The 16,296-nt window shown below is 31.6% G+C and overlaps 1 protein-coding gene across 1 annotated transcript; it reads right to left on the bottom strand.

Moving 5' to 3' along the window:
* Positions 1-3,619: 3,619 nt before the first annotated feature.
* LOC142547584 (L-ascorbate oxidase-like) lies at positions 3,620-8,231 on the bottom strand. The gene is made up of 5 exons (XM_075655949.1): positions 7,869-8,231; positions 7,503-7,595; positions 6,172-6,384; positions 4,987-5,181; positions 3,620-4,792 (listed from the first exon to the last, which is right to left on the bottom strand). The coding sequence occupies exons 1-5, from the start codon at positions 8,136-8,138 to the stop codon at positions 3,830-3,832; spliced, it is 1,734 nt and encodes a 577-aa protein (XP_075512064.1). The 5' UTR covers positions 8,139-8,231; the 3' UTR covers positions 3,620-3,829.
* Positions 8,232-16,296: the final 8,065 nt, after the last annotated feature.

Here is a 16,296-nt window from a genome sequence, read left to right as displayed (position 1 = left end):
CATATATGTAAAAATTTAATGTGTGTATGTATAAATAATATATAATATAATAATTTATATTGTTAAACCTCTTAGTTTTGGTAATGACCAAGAGTAACTGAATGTAATAGATCAAGCTATCGTTTGTTCATTGTTACAGGTATTCAACCTATTTCAGTAAAATCATTTTCAACCGGTCTCACAATACTAAAATACTTGATTGTCTCTTGCGCATTAGTATGTGGAAAATTACTCAAGTGTTAATTGTATACAAAAAAATCTATAAACAGTCGAGCCAACATAACTTACAATAATCTTGCCTGCTTTTCATAAACGTTTGTAGATTAACCATACTCAACAAACAGGATGTCGGAAGATCATAAGTTTTCCACAAAAGTCTACGAGCATAGCTAGGTATTTTATGTTGTCAATTATCGTTTCTATCATATTTTGTATATATCTATCTACTCATTAAATTAAATGTACGATAAAACAATAAATGGATGTCAACAACATGTCTTCGTAACACTTATCACTTTGATATTTATTCAATGTTCATCAGTTGTACTCCAAAGAATACTTATTCAAATGATCAAGAATCTTCAAGTGTTTCTGTCAAACAACTCGATCGTTTCTTACCAAGATCGTTTAGGCAATCTCTCGACACTTTGAGTTGAATGATTCATCATTTTATTTCTATTGGTTGTTAGACCGTGTGTCTCAACCATTATAAGAAGTTATTATGAGTTTCAATTTAGACAGTGGATAAGTTCTAAGGTCGAAGTGGGTTGTAAAACCAAAGTCTTCTATATGAAATCTTTTTATAAGTGGAAAAATTGGTGACGTAAGAGCTTGAGTATCCGAACATCTATAAATATCACTTGTGTTATTTTCTTACTACATTTATTTATCTTATTTGAATTGCCTTATTTGAGCTTATAAACCAGTCATAAGATTCATCGGATCGTTCCGTACAATTTGTGGTCCGATCATTTCTTAAGAAGTTGAGAAATATTATCTTGATACTTAACACCATCAAGACCAGCCCCATTGTTTGACAGGGTTTAGAAGAAAAATTTTAAAAAAGTTATTAATTCATCTATAAATTATACTCTAACCTCTAACCCGATCCTAGTATATATATGTCATAACATACAATTACTTATGTGTATTTATAAATAAATATTTGAAAATAAAAAAAAAATCAATAGTAAGTTGACATAAAAAAAAAATCAAACATATTTTGTTATATAAATAGTTCAAATTCGAGCTAATGAAAATTATTCATTTTCAAACATGAATTCAAAATCTAGTTTATTAAAAAAATTAAATTCAAATTCAATCATTAAAGAAAAGTGAAAATTCGATCTATTAAATTTGTTTAAATTCTATAAAACATGAACATAAAATATTTAATATAAAAAATTAAATGAGCAATCATTGTGTTTACATTAATTAAAATGACTTTATAAATTTAATATTTTCAATTAAAATTTGAAAAAATCATAAAAATAAACAATAAATATGTGATTGTTTTGTTAAATTACAAGCAACTCAAAATATTTTTCCTACAAATTATTCTTAAATTTTTTTTGTCATCGATAGATTCGATGATAAACGAGATGTTAATTTGATCGCGATTAAGCAAGTCACCCATAACTTTTAGTTATTGAGGTACATACCATAATTTTATAATTTAAATATTATTAGAGCATTAAGTATATATGGTGACAATTACTTCATTCTTTTATATGATCGGAAATGATTGGGTCGATAGCTCCTTATCTTTCAAGTCTCACGATCCAGATCTACTTTTGTTTAGTTTGATTTCATATTATCGTAACAATCGAGATCATCTATAGATATATTCAAATAATTTCGTATTATTTTTATAGACATGAGGAGACACTAATAATGAGAATAATAATGATCGAGATAACTATAAATTATCTTTTTATGATCCTAACATCGGATTAAACTGACATGTCATACTTCTAAGAGACGATGGCTCCATACTTGATACATTTACCAAACTGGAATAGGAATCCTCCGTTGAGCTTTAGATTAATGATATCTTCAAACGCATGGACCTAATTATAGGTTCCAAAAAAAAAAAAAAAATGTATAGTAAAGGATCAACAAATTTCCAGATTTTAATGGAAAATATTAAATTCGTAAAATCATTTTAATTAATGAAAAACGCATTGGTTGCTCAAATAATTTTTTATATTAAATATTTTATGCTCGTATTATATAGAATTTAAATAAATTTAATAGATTAAATTTTAGTTTTGCTTTAGTGATTGAATTTAAATTTTTTGTTGTTGAATAAATTAAAATTTAAATTCATACTTGAAAATGAATAGTGTTCATCCGCTCGAATCTGAACTCATCTTTATAAAAAGATATATATATTTTTTCTTTTATATTAACATATTATTGAAATTATTTTATTTTCAAATACCTATTTATAAATACACATGTATTTATATATCATGAAATATATAAATTATTATATTATTTATGCATACATATATTAAATTATTATATATATGTGCGTGTGCCTAATATATAAATCATTATGTATTGCAAATCACCACTCACCAGTAGGGATGTAAACGAACCAAACCGTTTGTGAGCTATTCGAAACTCGATTCGATAAAAGCTCGTTTGAGCTCGTTTAATGAAGCTCGTTAAGATAAACAAACCAAACTCAAGCTTTACAGTATTCGGCTCGTTAGCTCGTGAACATGTTCGTTGGTAAGGTCATAAGTAATCTTTTAGATGAAAAAATAATAGTTTTGATATTTGATTTATTGATTTTGGATATTATTTATGAAATATATAGAAAAATCTATTAAATTTATTTATTATAATAAATTTACAAATTTTAATAAGAATAATATATTTTTCTTTAAATATATAATTTAATTTTTAATTAATTTAATGAAAATTTAAATGTATAATTCATTTTTATTAAGCTTGTTTAGGCTCGATAAAGACTTGAATAAGCTCGTGAGCCATGCATATATTCGTTAAATAAAGCTCGAGCTCGGCTCGATTATAAACGAATCAAGCTCAAACATTTAAGAGTTCGGCTCGGCTCGACTCGATTACATCCCTACTCACCAGCATGTACAAGAGAGGGGAATGAATTCTTAATTTCCACTTCTCCGCCTCTTGTATTGACGGGGGGAATGGAAAATTATTTTCATTTTATTTTTACAATAATTTGATAATTCTCAAGATATTTTGATAAAAGTTTTTCAAAAATACTATAATCTAATTTTAAAAAAAACCCATAGTGTTGGTTTAAATTTGGTTAAAAATCATTCATAAATATTATGGCCTAATAATTATGAATTTTACGTTTTATAAATAACATTTTAATAATAGATTAATTAGTTTAAAGCTCTAACTATCATAAACTTCTCAAGTCTTTAGTGTGTGCAACCTTTAAAAAAAATACGATTCTTCATTTTTAACATTTAAAAAATTCAGTTTTTTATACCCCATAATTTTGTTTCTGCTTAATTTAATTCAAATCCAGAAACTGATCACATATTGATTTTGATTATTTAAAAGTGATTATGTTATTTTGGTAAATATATAAGAATTTTTAACACTTTTGCACTCAATATTTGTGTATAAACAAACATTATTCTTTAAATTTATTTAGATTTTGTGTAACGTCCGCGGATTCCATTTTCATTAAAAAAAATTATAATAATAGAAATGAAACCAAATCTAGCCCAAGTTTCGTAAATGTGTTGGTCAGAAGAACATATACATTTTGAGCCAAAATCATATCATCAATACATAAATCCATGGAGCCATTAGGGAATTAACTTCAAATGCCACCATTCTTCTTCATCAACACTTTCCCTGTCAAACCACAGCCCAGAGCCTCGTCAGGAATCTTGTTGATCCGACGAACACCTTCTGCGAAAATAACCCCCATTCCCATATGCAAATGCGGCTCGATGTGACAATGGAATGCCCACACCCCGGGGTTATCCGCCACAAATCTTAGCGCAGTCCACCCATAAGGGAAAATCACGGCGGTGTTCTTCAATGGAGGATTCTCCAGGTTGAATCTCTCCTCGTCTTTATCTGTGAACTTGCCTTCCCCATACCCAAGAACCCAGAAATCATGCCCATGCAGATGCCACGGGTGTATCTCGCTGACATTAGCCTTTAACGCGTTCGCATTCTGAAGTATAACATCCACCGTCGTGTTGAACCTCAGCGTGTACACTCCGTTCCCATAGCTAGAATTCTGGTTTCCTGCTGGCTTCACGATATCGTACTCGCGACCGAAATCATCCGGGGGAGACTTTTGGTCGAATGCGTTGGTTAGACCGTATCTGATGGAACCTAAATAAGGTGTGGCGGGCAGGACTAATGAGACATTGTTGATAGCCCATTTCGTGTACCCGTCGATGAAATTCTGCGTATTTAGCAGCAAGATTCGCCTGTCCAGTCTTGCGGGTGGCTTAGGGGTGCCCTTTAAGGCGAAGAGTTGTTTGCTCAGAGTCACGCTGTATTTGAAATCGTTCCATGCTGGGGCGGCTGGAGGTGGGGATATCGGCAGCTTCGAAGCGGAAGTAGGACGGTAGTTTAGTATTGTTAGACCTTGAGGAGTTTTGGGTTCTCTTCCTCGTACAGAAACTGAGATCCAGTAGTTGTTGGAAGGGTCTTGATCGGTGGTGAAAAGGACTGAGTAGCTCTCGCCTGAGTATACATCGATGTTGTCGACGGCGAAGGGGTGGACGTAGTTTCCGTCGGCCTCGACCACCATCATTTTGTGATTCTATGGCATTGGGAACATATACATCAATACCCCCATTTATTTGCGAAAATTAATATATTTTATAAAAATAATTGTAAAGTAGATTTTGAGGCTATTTAAATCCAACTCATACTAAAATGTATCATGGAATGATTAAAGAGTATTTAAATTAATTTGAATTCAGAAAGAGCTTGAAATATTAAAGTGAATGTTACCCCGATTGCTAAGTTGAGAGACGCCAATGCAGTGGAGCTAGCTATCCTGAGCCTGTAGGTCTTGCGGGGTTGCACATGGAGGAGTCGCGGTGCGTACTGTTCGTCGCCTCTTAGCTTGCACTGGCTTGTTGGGCTATGGCTAAGTTGCCCTGCCAGGGAGCAATTGTACTGCCCTCTCCCATTGATTAGCAAGGTCTGAGGTTAAAATTTTAATCATTCGGTATCAATAATTTTGGCTTGTAAAAAATCAAAAGAGTAGACGGTCTCAAGAATCTTTATCTGTGAGACGAGTCAACCCTACCGATATTCACAATAAAAAATAATAATCTTAGCATAAAAAGTAATATTTTTTCATTTATTACTCAAACAAAAGATTCGACCCACGAAATTGATCTGTGAGACCGTCTCACAAGAATTTTTGTGAAAATAAAGATACATATTTTTTTAAGAGTATGTCTCTTGTGAGACGGTGTCACAAATCTTTATATGTGAGACGGGTCAACCCTGCATATTCACAATAAAAAGTAATAATCTTAGCATAAAAAGTAATATTTTTTATGGATGACCCAAATAAGATATTCGTCTAAAAAAATACGACCTGTGAGACCGTCCCACACAAATTTTGCTTTTTTTTTTTTATATATATCCTAACCTAAACTACCTCGTTAGTGATATTTGAACTCAAAACCAAATAAATCTTGGATTCTCACCTTATCACTAAGTCAAGATTTGAATATACACATTCATGTACAAAGGGTAATACTCAAATTTGAAAATCATACTCGAAATTTGAAAATCCCAACTAATTAATTGTCTTTAAACCAGCCTTGTTTAGAATATTTCGACGCTACTACCAAGAAATCAGAATAGAATACAACTACAAAGGCACGTTCTTTATTTATTCTAATCTTTGCAAGTTATTGACCAGTCGTTTACCTCTGTAATGGTAATCTAGAACAAAGATGGCAATTGAATAGACCGGCACAAGTCATTGAGTATAGTTCATCTCGTGCCAATGTCTCAATTTTCTTATAACGTGTATATATACATATATATATATATATATACTTTCTTTTTTCAATTTAGTTTAGAATCATAAATAATAAAAAAACAAAATACGAATTAACATGCGTCATTTCACACGCGCCACGTGTGCTGAACATTCTAATTTAAAATTAAATTTACCTGAGGCTCACCAATCCAACGGAAGGGATTGGAGGAGAGATCAACCTCTTGTTCATGGGATCCCTTGTGCCACCAATCACTTAGTAAAATGTTGAATTCGTCATCATATTCAAATGGTTCCTTGTCTCCTTCCCTCACATCCACTATCAAAGAACCATACAACCCTGCCGATCTCTGCATTCCATAGTGCCCATGGTAAAAGTATGTGCCCGCCTATAAAAATATAAAATAATATATGTCACCATGATTGTAATATCAACTATAGCTTAGAATATATATTATCCGCCAAACGAGATATATATAATGAGGAGATTGTTATATTGAGTCTCGAATATGATACTTCGTCTACCAGATAGACTACAAGTCTTCAATTAATTAGGATAATTTATTCTCAGGGAAAATGTAAATATTTTAACATCAGAAGAAAGTGGATGTTCGTGGCTGCGAGGATGCGTTGGTGGTGGAATCCTCGCGTAAAACTAACTTCGTACAAAAAAGAGTAGGTCTCTTGTGAGATGGTCTCACGAATCTTTATCTGTGAGACGTATCAACCCTACCGATATTCACGATAAAAATAATACTCTTAGTATAAAAAGTAAGAGTAGGTCTCTTGCGAGACGGTCTCACGAATTTTTATCTGTGAGACGGGTCAACCTTACCGATCGATATTCACAATAAAAAGTAATATTTTTTTTTTTTCATGGATGACCCAAATAAGATATCTGTCTCACAAACTACGACCTGTGAGACCGTCTCACACAAGTTTTTGCCAAAAAGTAATATTTTTTCATGGATGACCCAGATAAGATATCCGTCTCACAGAATACGATTCGTGAGACCGTCTCACACACGTTTTTGCCAAAGTTTAATTAATATTAGCTAGTGTCACTCGGCATGCGTGTTTGTATATAAAAGTACTCTTGTTTAAAAGTAGAAATTAAAATTTGAAAAATTAAAAAACATCCAAAAGATAAAGATCACAAGAGAACCATTAAATGCGGTTGAGGTGATTCCATTGGATAAAGACGAGTGTTTACGGTATTGTTATAATAAGAAAACGAGTATTTTAGAGATTTTTAAAAGCCAGACATCAACTTTAATACATAGTATAAGATTATAGATATCAAACACTAAAAAAAGGAGCGCATACAAAGAGAGAGATTTAGATATAATATTTTGAAAAAAAAATCACAACAACTCATACGAAACAATCTCTTATTTGAGTTATTCAAGAAAAATATTAATTTTTATTACTAAAAACATCGTTTTATATTATAAATATGAATAAAATTGACGAGACCGTCTCACAACGTACGTGCTATTGATATTACCTTGTCAACCTTGAATCTGTATGCAAATTTTTCTCCAGGATTGATGGCACATTGCGAGATCGATGCGGTGCCATCCGCCCACGGTGTTCCAATCTGATATAATTTCAAATAAAAAAAACCCAATAAAGATGGAAAATATTAATTAAAATGGGAAAATCTCGAACAAAATTTTGGATGCACAGCAATCACATGATTCCCATCATGCCAAATACAAGGAAAATTTAGACCAGACATCGACACTCTCCAAATTCAAATTATAACAAATAAATTAAATTTTATTTCCATGGCCTTTTTAGATTGAAATACTTAAATTTAGGCCCGAAACAGCAAGAGATCAGTGCTATAAAAAAAACAAATAAAAAAAACCTGTCTGATTCCATGCCAGTGGATGACTACTCCTTCTGTCGGGAGCTTGTTCGTGAGCTCCACGTGAATGGTGTCCCCGGCCAGGGCCCGAATGGTGGGGCCCGGGAACTGCCCGTTGATCCCCATGACCACACCTTCTAGACCGTCTGGAGACCAATGCATATACTCAACCTCCCAGCGGAAATGCCTGGACTTGCCACCCGAAGCTGGGATTGTCATGAGAAATAAATTCAGTATCACGAAACAAGAAACAAGAACTGACGAATCCATACAAAAAACCCCCCACTTTTTCTTTTTCCTTTTGTTTTGGTTGAGGGGGTGCGGTATGATTCAAGAGACAGCGGGGTTGGAGTTTTATATATACACACACACAAATGTATGTATATATACATATATATGCACGTGAGTGATACAAACATGGAAACAACTATCATTCAACAATACCCATTAGTTAATTTTATGCGGAGCAGAAAAAGTAATGTGAAATATAGGGGTGGTGGGTTTTGCGTGTATTTTATGCGTGGTAGGTACACTTGGATTGATGAGAACTATATTTATTTATGCAATCTAATTTATTATTTATTAAATTTATTTATGCAATCTAATTTCTTATTTATTAAAAATCAAATTAATTCGGAAGTCCAACTTGGAACCAAAAATAATTATTCTGTTTAAGGAAGACCCAAATCCTACTGTACTATCTATAGCCAAAAGTCATTTCCGCTTCACGTAGAAGTCTATGCACTAAAAATAAATAAATAAATAAAAAGGCCAACGACAACGGTTTTTCACCGTTGTAGTGGGTTTCTTAAAACTGTTGTTAAAGCTCCTGCGGTTAAAGGGTGCGCTCAAAGACAATGGTTTTTATCCGTTGTAGCACGGTTATTGAAAAACCGTTGCAAATAAAATTAGCGACGGATTTACGTAAAACCGTATATACATCGTTTTTATTTCTCTTTTTTTTTTTTTTGTAACAATAAGATAGGGGGATTCGAACCCCGGTATAAGAAGAAGGGGCAGCAGATGAGATCAGTTAAGCTAGAAGCCCGATGTCGTTTTTTTTTTCTTTTTATGTAACACAATATATGGATTCACGTAAAAAATAATTGTGTCTCCTTTACAATCTTGGAACTCGAACTCGAACTCGAACTCGAACGAAGAGTTGAAACACCACCCATATGATTGCATCGACCAAACCGGGGGTAATACCTCATGCTACATTGACAGTAAATGTTAATATGGTTTGGAGAGTACTCGTGAAACAATATTGGATTTTTCGTCACACTCTTTGTCAGCCTCCGCATGTTCCTCCCTCGGAATAATTTAAAGCTCACAGTCAATGTGATGTGGGCCATGAACATAGCATGTTCTCCAGTGTCTGAACGAATCATGTCTTTTTATTTATATTTTTAAATGTAAATTCATTTTAATTATAGAAAGTTGATATTTAATTTTTACGTTTTGAGGATGTCTGAAAGAACGACTGCCTTTCTGGGTGTCGACAGAATGTGGGTGGCAGCATGTGCCAAAGGGAAGCCGCGCTAGTTAGCTAGCTCAAGAAACGTGTAAAAAAAGACGTGAAGTTGGTGAATACTGAACTAATGATCATGTGTTCGATTTATTCTACCAACAGTACTCTAACACCTTCTCGAACAAACATGTCACACATGATTTTTCTAATATGATTTACTTGACTAATGTGTTTTGCATACTACTACATTAATTACGAGAGATTTACCCAATAAATACATATTCTCATGTCATAAATATATATATATATACATATAATTTTAATATGAAATTTGATTTTAAATATATTGAATGATTGATATAATTTTTAAATTCATTTTCGAGTTTTAATTTTATTATATTTTATTTTTAGGCGAATGAAAAATCTATTCACCGCAAAAACTTATGTGAGACGCTCTCACAGGTCATATTTTGTAATACATATATCTTATTTGGGTCATCCATGTAAAAAGTATTACTTTTTATGCTAAGAGTATTACTTTTTATTGTGAATATCAGTATGATTGATCCGTCTCACGGATAAAGATTTGTGAGACCGTCTCACAAGAGACATACTCTCCATTTACAAGATCATTATTTGAGAATGGTAGACTGAAAAACTCACATTTGATGCCATGATTGCGAGTGGAGCTCATTCTTCGTGTATGCATATAGATATCCACCTTTTTTGACTTATTTTTTCGGAAAAAAAAGGTTAAATAAAGACCATATTAAAGAGAATGAATATATGGTGGAAAGCACACGCTTCCGTGCATGTAATATTGACCATCAACTTTCGGCACCAAAACCACCACACACCATTAATCGTGGTTTAAAAAACAAGAGTGCATTTTATACATCAAATTATTATATAATTAATATGTGAATATATAATAAGGATAACAATGAACCAAATTTCGTATTAAACTTGCACCGACGAGGTGGGTTTTGACCCGCTAAACAGGTCCCAAGCCGCCCCGGACCCGATCCATATACATACATATACATACATATATATATATATATAATTTTTCTTATATTTAATAATAAATATTTTATTCATAATTTTATTTTATAATACTTTGATATTGAAATAAATATATTTAATATAAAAACATATAATTATACATTTTTTTATCAAATATTAATTGAAAAAATAAAAATTGATAAATTTTAATTTGTGATAATATTTTTTCTTCCTAAATATTATTATTATTATAAATTTTGAAAATATTTTAGTGATTAATTAATTTTAAAAGTTTTTATTTTGTATTTGAAAAAATAAATAAATAAATTTGGCGAGTCTACGAAATCCAACTCAGATTTAAACCTGCCATGTTAATGGGTCGGGCATGGCCAATGGTTGTCGAACCGAGTCTCGGGTTTGATCAAATCCGACATGTTGTCATCCTTTAAATATAGCAAGTTGTGTTTAAAAAATAATATCATGATTAATTGCTTTCTAAATATCTTGATTATTAATTATGATTAACAAATTATTTTTTTATAATTTACTAAAATAGATGTTATAATAATTTGGATTAATGGCATCAATCACAATTTTAAAACTTTTAAAATGACTCTGTCAATGCTACATTTTGTAATGTTTTATACAAAAACGTCAATTGACGTTTAGAATTCAAATAAAATATCATGGAATCCTCAATAACATCGATTAATGTTCTGAATTGGAGTAAAAATATTAGTTTTTTTTTTTGTATAAAATCATATCAAGTGTAGTATAAAATGATCCGTCTAAAAAGCATAAAATTAAACCCCTTAACAAATATTAACTAGTTAATATATAATTCATTTCTCAAAAATCAAACGTATTTCACCCTTGTATTACAAAAAATCAGGCACATTTACCTCATCTGATAAGTGATTTTATGTCTGATTTTTAAAAACACGAGGTCTAAAATGTTATTAGTTGTACATATGTTGTTTTTTTTATTTTTAATATTTTACGGGGGTGTTGATTCAATTAGATCTAATAATTTTAATTGAATGAGAGAAGAGATATTTTTGTCCTTTTACTAAAACGAACAAAATAAATGTAGAGTATAAGACATTGATTGATTATTCATCATTGATTTGTTCAATGCTTGGATCAAATTATACAAAAATAGTAATGTTATACTTCATTATCTTATCCAAGGACATTGATTTATCATTATTATATTATGCATAGTTTATCATTTCATCCATGTTGAATTGGTGTAATTTTTGGTATATATAATATATATGGATTTATTTATTAACTTATTATGAAATCTATTTGAACAACACTTATGTATTAATGAAAAAATATTATTTTTATGTCAAAAATATTACTTTTTTATTGTAAATATTGACATATCTGATCCGTCTCCCGAATAAAGATATGTGAAACTATCCCATAAGAGAGCTATTCATAATACATTATGTATAATTTGAAGAATATTAGAGATCTAGATTTTGGGAGGTGCTTAATATATACCAAACAATTTTTAGAGCGAGAATACTCACCAAATAGAACAATCCGAGATATATCTCTATCACTAAAAATCGAATGATACGTTTTTTTAAGTTCGTTTTGCTAAAAGTTATATAAAAAGCGCCCAAGTATTGAAATCAAAATTCAAATTCTACAATTTTAAGTGAGTTTAGTATGAAATGTATATGTAATTAATTAAGTCACAGCCAGCTAAGTCACAGCCAGCTGGGACAATTAGTTTTGAGATATTTTTATCACTAACCGCTTGTTGTTGGTGTACATATAGACAAGTAACTTTTGAGTCAAAAACTTATGTGAGACTGTCTCGTGGGTCGTATTTTTTGAGACGAGTCTCTTATTTCGGTCATCCATGAAAAAATATTACTTTTTATGCTAAGAGTATTTCTTTTTATTGTGAATATCGATAGGGTTGACTCGTCTCACATATAAAGATTCGTGAGACCGTCTCATAAGAGACCTACTCAACTTCTGATACTTGAAGAGAGATGACAGTACAATTTCTTCTGGATCTAACATAATTCTCCAGAAGTAATAATTAATATGTTTTTAGTTAAAAATTCTTAGTTTGAATTTTGCTCCCTCGTGAATAGGGATGGCAACTTTTCCCACGGGTTTGGGGCTCCACGGGAAAAGCCCGAAACGGGGATGAGGATCCCCGATTTTTTCGGGTTCGGGTTCGGGGATTTAAAAAAATCCCCGATGTAATTCGGGACTGGTATGAGATTACTATCATCATCACCGAAATTCCCGAACTCGCCCTGAAAATAATATCAATAATATAATAGTATTATTAATATTAATAATATAATAATATTATAATTTTTAAAAATATTAATAATCTTATTATTATTAATACTGATATTGATATTAATATTAATATTATCTCTAATAATAATAGATAATAATAAATTTTGGTTTGAGAAAATCTCCGAATTCGTTATCGTCTTGCCATATTAATATTTTTGAAACGGGGATGGGGGCGGGGATGAGAAGTTGATCCCCGAAGTTTCGGCCCGAACCCGAAAAGCGGGGATTGGGACGGGTATGGGGGTGGGGATGGGGATGACAAACATGCCCCTGCCCCGGCCCATTGCCATCCCTACTCGTGAAAACTAAAAAATACACGCAACTTCTTATATGAAATTAATAATATTTACAACCTTGTGTTTATAAAATCAAAAGTAAAACCACTCACAAATTAGGCAAATGTATATGAATTGTTTTTTTTAAAAAAAATCGAAAAAATCTTTAAGTTTTATATAGAGTATTTTATGTTTTTTGACATTTTACGGTAAATGAAATTTGCCCTATTTTTTTATTTACCTATATCATTATCTATTCAGTGAGAGATCATTTTAAAGTAGTAACTATTCTATTAATCTTAAAGCATAAAAAAAAAAAACAAACAAAAACAACTCAAATATAAAAATCGCAGGAAAATATAATTTTGAAATAATGGTATTGTGTATAAAAATTTAAATATATATTCTATAGATAAAGTTAGAGTATATTAATAGATTGTAAAATGGAAGAAAGACGAAGGATCCTTTCACCTATGGCTCGATCTTGCATTCAAATCTCACTTGCAAGAGCTACACCACTGTTGCATCAAAGAGAAGAACCTGAATTAAGTTCTCGGAAGCCATGATGACACACATTGAATGTGCCTTTATCTTTTCGATGGAAATTGATAAATGTTGGCCCCAAATATATTTTTTTGGCCCTAAATGTAGAGATTTGACTGGACCAAATAGAACTTGGGTTTAGGCCCAATTTTGTGATCGACTTGTAGAGAAACTTTGGTTTGAGTATTGGACAGTGAGTGTTGGTCTCAAGTGTGGAATTTTGAATTATAAATATGAAAAATAAACAATAAAATTGGACAACGAGATTTACGCCAAAATTCTTAAAAATTGTTGTGGTAAAAATCAAGGGAAAGATGTAAATATTTTCAATATAATATTTTTCAGGTTACAACATCTCACTAAATTTTCTAAAAAAACACGTACTTTTCTTAACACATGTTAACAAAATACTTCACAATATTATAGAAGTACCAAAGAGAAGAGAGAAACTTTAGAATTGAGAACGAAATACTTGAAACGTCGAAAGATACATATATTTATAGATGTATTTTCCTATGTGAACACTGAAATTGCATGCAGGTTTTTCTTTATTCAGCTTATTCATAAATGCATTCACATATTTCATCTGGAAAAGATACTTCCCTTTCGGGACGGTTGTGGGCGAGGATGGATTCGAACCCCCGACACCGTGGTTCGTAGCCACGTGCTCTAATCCTCTGAGCTACAGGCACTACCCCATCTCCACTGGATCTGTTTCCGGGAGTACCCTCAAAAAAGGAACATTTCCTCTCCCCATCCATTTCGGGTTAAGAAGATGTGAAAGAGCGTTTACCTCTATAAGAACACGCATTCCGAGGTGTGAAGTGGCTAACGACCAATTTATCTGACACCTCCTCAATTGCTTACTTTTTTCACTTAAAGATTTGATTGAGAATCAAACATATCTCCACATATCCTTTCATCTTGTCATTTCATGCTGCTTACGTTTCAACTAGGATACTTGAAGATCTACATCAATGAAACTTATCAATCTTTACTAGCTTGGTCATAATATCATCTATGTTGTCCTTTGTATGGATATTCTGCATATCCACACTTCCTTGCAATACTACTTCTCTAACAAAGTGAAATTGAATTCTAATGTATTTAGTCATAACATGAAATTTGGGTTTCTTGTTGTAAGGCCTAGATTTGCACACCCAAACACAAACAATATTGGTCAAGGTCAAGACTTATTTAAAGTACCGATAACTCATATGATCAACACAAGGCCTAAAATTTATAAAGAATCATAATTTGTTTATTAAAAGGAAACTATTAGTCAATCTCTCAATCAGATTAATAAGTAAATAAATTAGTCTTCCAAAGGACTAGCCAAAATATTTGAAAGGAAATAATCTGAAGTCTAAAAGAACTCAAATGAAAGAACTCAAGTCTCCAAACTCTACGAAACATCTTTTATGTCGTCATCATCTTCAATGATCTCTTCTATATATTCGTCTTCCTCATTCAGATTATTACCTGAAAACAAAATTATTCAGTATACTTATGTATCCAGCCACTAATTCGATCTCAAGGATAACAACCAAAGCTTTCACACTAATAAGTAATAAATACACATGCAGATAGGAAGACATAATGATTACTGAACATAATAACAGAATCCAGATAAACAATTTTTATAATGCATCACTTTGACCATAGGGAAACAAGAAGTGGCTCACGTGTTTCCCCATATGCAACACTTTGACCCGCAGGAACCAAGAGGTGGCTCACATGACATATATAATAGAATAGCGTCCACAAAAGAGACCCCGTCATATAGCACTTTGACCATAGGAAAACAAGATGTGGCGCACATGCATACCCACATGCAGCACTTTGACCCGCATGAACCAAGAGGTGACTCACATGACATACATATCATCCAGAATATCCTCAGAACATACAAAATACAGAATTTCAACATGTAAGGACACAATAAAGCACCAATAACAATAATATGTATCCAAATCTATTATTGTGGAACTTTTGTGAAACAATGTCGGAATAAGAGTGTACGCACATGTGATCTTTAGCCTAAGTTTGAATACTAAAATCAGGAATCTTGAGCAATATCAAAATCTATAAACCAAATTAATTTAAATTAGAAAGTAGTCCTAAGTCATTGTTCTATATCTAAAGTTCATACAAAATTATCTCTTACTGTTTAAATCTTTATAACATGATATCTTAGATATTGGAAAACCAGATGACCGAAGTATTCTAGCCAAGCCTCATAATGTTAAGAATATATTATTGAGTTTTAATATAATATTTAATACCTAATTGGACTCAAACCCTTTCAGCTCAAAACACCATAAATCGCTTTATAAAAGAATGTAAATAATGACAAAGCTTGAATTTGGACCATTTTTACTATATATATTTAGTCGAATTCTAAAGAAAACCACATACTGAATTTAAATTAGCACTAAATATTCATGTTACAATTTAATTGAATCGACAATTGTGCATGACATTAGCTAAGTCTTAACCATGAATTAAATAACCTTTATACTTAAAAAATCATACATAGTTGCCAAATTACATCAGAACTCCTTCCATAACCCTAGCAACTAAGTTCCCATGATCATCAAACCAACAATAATAAATTATATTTCATGATCACCAAATCTTAAAATTCTCAAATTCACTTGTTATCCTCTCTAAAATACTTGTCTACATACACATCAAATTTCGAAAATATCATAACAAATCAAAAGAGTAATTGTACTTACCTTAAAACAATAGAAATTAGATGAGAATGTGATAAATGTAAATTTCGTCCCTAAAC

The sequence above is a fragment of the Primulina tabacum genome, chromosome 1, assembly GCF_025594145.1.
Source record: "Primulina tabacum isolate GXHZ01 chromosome 1, ASM2559414v2, whole genome shotgun sequence".
In the NCBI taxonomy this organism is placed as follows: Eukaryota; Viridiplantae; Streptophyta; class Magnoliopsida; order Lamiales; family Gesneriaceae; genus Primulina; species Primulina tabacum.
The sequence above is the reverse complement of the archived record's forward strand: the minus strand, read 5'-3'. Positions and strand labels throughout refer to the sequence as shown.

What these genes read in the sequence shown, in the direction of transcription:
- LOC142547584 (XM_075655949.1), bottom strand. Translation starts at nt 8,138, where the DNA reads ATGGATTCGTCAGTTCTTGTTTCTTGTTTCGTGATACTGAATTTATTT. An exon ending in ACAGATTCAAGGTTGACAAG is followed by an intron (nt 6,385 to 7,502) that starts GTAATATCAATA and finishes ATATTTTTATAG; the next exon opens with GCGGGCACATACTTTTACCA. An exon ending in GTTGGATTGGTGAGCCTCAG is followed by an intron (nt 5,182 to 6,171) that starts GTAAATTTAATT and finishes TTTTAACCTCAG; the next exon opens with ACCTTGCTAATCAATGGGAG.